Source organism: Olea europaea, chromosome 13, assembly GCF_002742605.1.
Source record: "Olea europaea var. sylvestris chromosome 13, O_europaea_v1, whole genome shotgun sequence".
NCBI lineage: Eukaryota > Viridiplantae > Streptophyta > Magnoliopsida > Lamiales > Oleaceae > Olea > Olea europaea.
The window spans coordinates 8,100,398-8,103,015 of NC_036249.1; the positions used below are offsets into that span (position 1 = coordinate 8,100,398).

At 38.2% G+C, this 2,618-nt stretch overlaps 1 protein-coding gene across 1 annotated transcript; it reads left to right on the plus strand.

The window, feature by feature from the left end:
* The first annotated feature begins 634 nt into the window (after positions 1–634).
* On the plus strand, positions 635–2,371 carry LOC111408398 (kinesin-related protein 4-like). The gene is made up of 4 exons (XM_023038164.1): positions 635–778; positions 824–1,018; positions 1,361–1,486; positions 1,568–2,371. Exons 1-4 carry the CDS (start codon positions 635–637, stop codon positions 2,369–2,371), a joined length of 1,269 nt encoding a protein of 422 aa, XP_022893932.1.
* Positions 2,372–2,618: the final 247 nt, after the last annotated feature.

Below are 2,618 nucleotides of genomic sequence, written 5' to 3' on the forward strand. Positions count from 1 at the left end.
ACAATATTTTCCTCTCTACCAAAGGATTAATTGCAAAACTCTTCACCATATGATTCATTGAAGAAAAAAAAAACATCAAACACCTTTTCAAACAAAACACCTATCAAAAATCCTCACTACTTCCAGAAGATCAGTTGATTGAAGATCCGGGAAGGAGGTTGATTGAAGAACTGGAGTTCTTGTTGATTCACGGGAAATAGAAGAAATACAAGGCTGGGATTTTGGCGCAAATTTGCAGAATCCAGGAGAGCTTTGGTTGATACAGTAAGGAGGTCAGAGTGTTGTTAGACACAGTCATGTCTGGCGTACTGTAAGTTGGAGTCTTCTATAGTGAATCTCTACTGGCTTGTGCCCGGAGTTTTTACCCGGTTGGGTTTTCTCCGTCAACAATTTTTGTGTTATTTATTGCTTTCTGTCAATTTCAATTCAACCGGCAATTCAACATAGGTAGTTAAACCATGTGAATGAATCTGGACAACATTTAATTTATGTGACTTGTTGCATAACTTAATTAAATTGTTAAATTCCGCATAGACACCTATTCACCCCCCCTCTAGGTGTTGGTTGGGTCGAACTATAGCCTTTTCAAGTGGTATCAGAGCCAAATCTCGAGTCCTGACCCATAGTTGTCTAGATGAGTCAATCACTTTTTGTACCTCCGTACTTTGACAGAAGTAATTATGCTTGCTGGAAGGTTAGAATGCTTGCGTTTCTTAAGTCCTTAAATGAGCATGTTTGGTTGAGTGTGCAAAATGGCTGGAAACCTCCCTCCACTATCGTATCATGAACTGTTAACCTTACTGATATATCACTGTGGACTAAGGATGAGATAGCTGAGTGTAATTGGAATATCAAGGGACTTTATGCCTTATTTATGGCCGTGTCTCCTGAAGAGTTTAGGAGAGTGTCAATGTGCGAAACTGCTAAAGAGGTGTGGGATATTCTTAAAACTACACACGAGGGAACTAAAACGATAAAGAACTCAAAATCACAAATGCTAGCTTCTAGGTTTGAAGAAGTGAGGATGAAAGATGACGAAACCTTCGATGAATTTTATGCAAAATTGAATGATATTGTTAATTCTAGTTTCAATTTAGGCGAGAAAATTTCCGAGTCTAAAATTATTAGAAAATTACTTAGGTCCTTGCCCAAGAGATTTAGGCCTAAAGTTACTGTCATTGAGGAAAGTAAGGATCTAGATGAAGTTAAAATTGAAGAACTTATAGGATCCTTGCAAACTTATGAACTCACTATCACACAACCTAAGAAAGGAAAGTCCATTGCTTTAAAATCCATCAAAGAAGATGAATCTTACGATACTGAGTCTCTAAGGGACGATGAAATTGCTTACTTTGTGAAGAAATTTCAAAAGGCTCTCAAGAATAGGAGAAAGCCTCAGGATAGAAAAAGTGGAGTCCCTAGCAGATTCTCAAAAGAAAAAACTGAAAGGTTTAAGAATAAAAGTTCTGGTGATAAACCACGTTTGGTTAGGTGCCATGAATGTCAAGGTATAGGTCACTATAGGAATGAGTGCCCTAGTTATAAGAAGAATCAAAGAAAAGGGCAGGGTAAGGCCTTAGTTGTTTCACTTACTGATAACGAGTCTGAGACCAGTGATAGGCAAGAGTCATCTAGTAGTGAAGATGAAGGGAACTATATGGCATTTGTGTCGACTATTAAGAGTGAATCTGATAAGGAGAGTGACGAGGTTGAGGAAGAACTTCACAATAATAATTCTAGTAATGAGGATGAGGATGACATAGACATACATGAGGCCTATCAACTCTCGTTCAAGGAGAGTCTTAAAATCAAAAAGATCAGTAAAGCTCTACTCAAAAAGGTTGATGACCTTGAAAGAGAAAAAGAGAGAAATGCTAGTAATCTCCAGAATTCACTTAAGAGTGTCAGTGAGTTAAAATGTGTCAATGAGAAGTTGGAAGACAAGGTTAAGACATTAACTAGTGAATTGGAGAAATCTAATGCTCATCTTCAGATTTTCATAAGTGGAACTAAGAAATTGGATGATATTTTGGGAATGAATAAGCCTACGGGAGATAGGAAAGGTCTAGGATATGTTGAGGGTAATACACATGGTGCTGGTCCATCTAAAACTGTATTCATTTCTGCCTCTAGGAAGTCTAATGCTGTCAACAGTCCAAATAAGGGTAAGAATGTTTCGAGGGAACAAAGTCATCAATCACGTAGAAATTTTATGCCCAAACACCCACAGACACGTACCTTTGAGCCTAGGTTCATTCCCACCTGTCACCACTGTGGAGCTCTAGGACACACTAGGCCTAGATGTTATAAGTTAGGCAATGAGCGTAGAAATCAGAATATTCCAAGTCAGGTCAGTTTTCTGACTAATTAGGTTAGTCATTTGACTGAGATGCTTACTAGGCTGACTAGGAGTACCAGGTCATCTAAGAAAGTTTGGGTTAAAAAGGAGGATCCAGCTGGACTTTCAGGTTAGGTAAATTGCTATGTTGCTTATGTTGCATTAAAAGCCCAAGATTTCAATATGTGGTACCTTGATAGTGTTTGTTCTAGGCATATGTGTGGTAACAAGGTTTTATTCACTACTCTTGATGAATGCAATGGAGGTATGGTTACCTTTG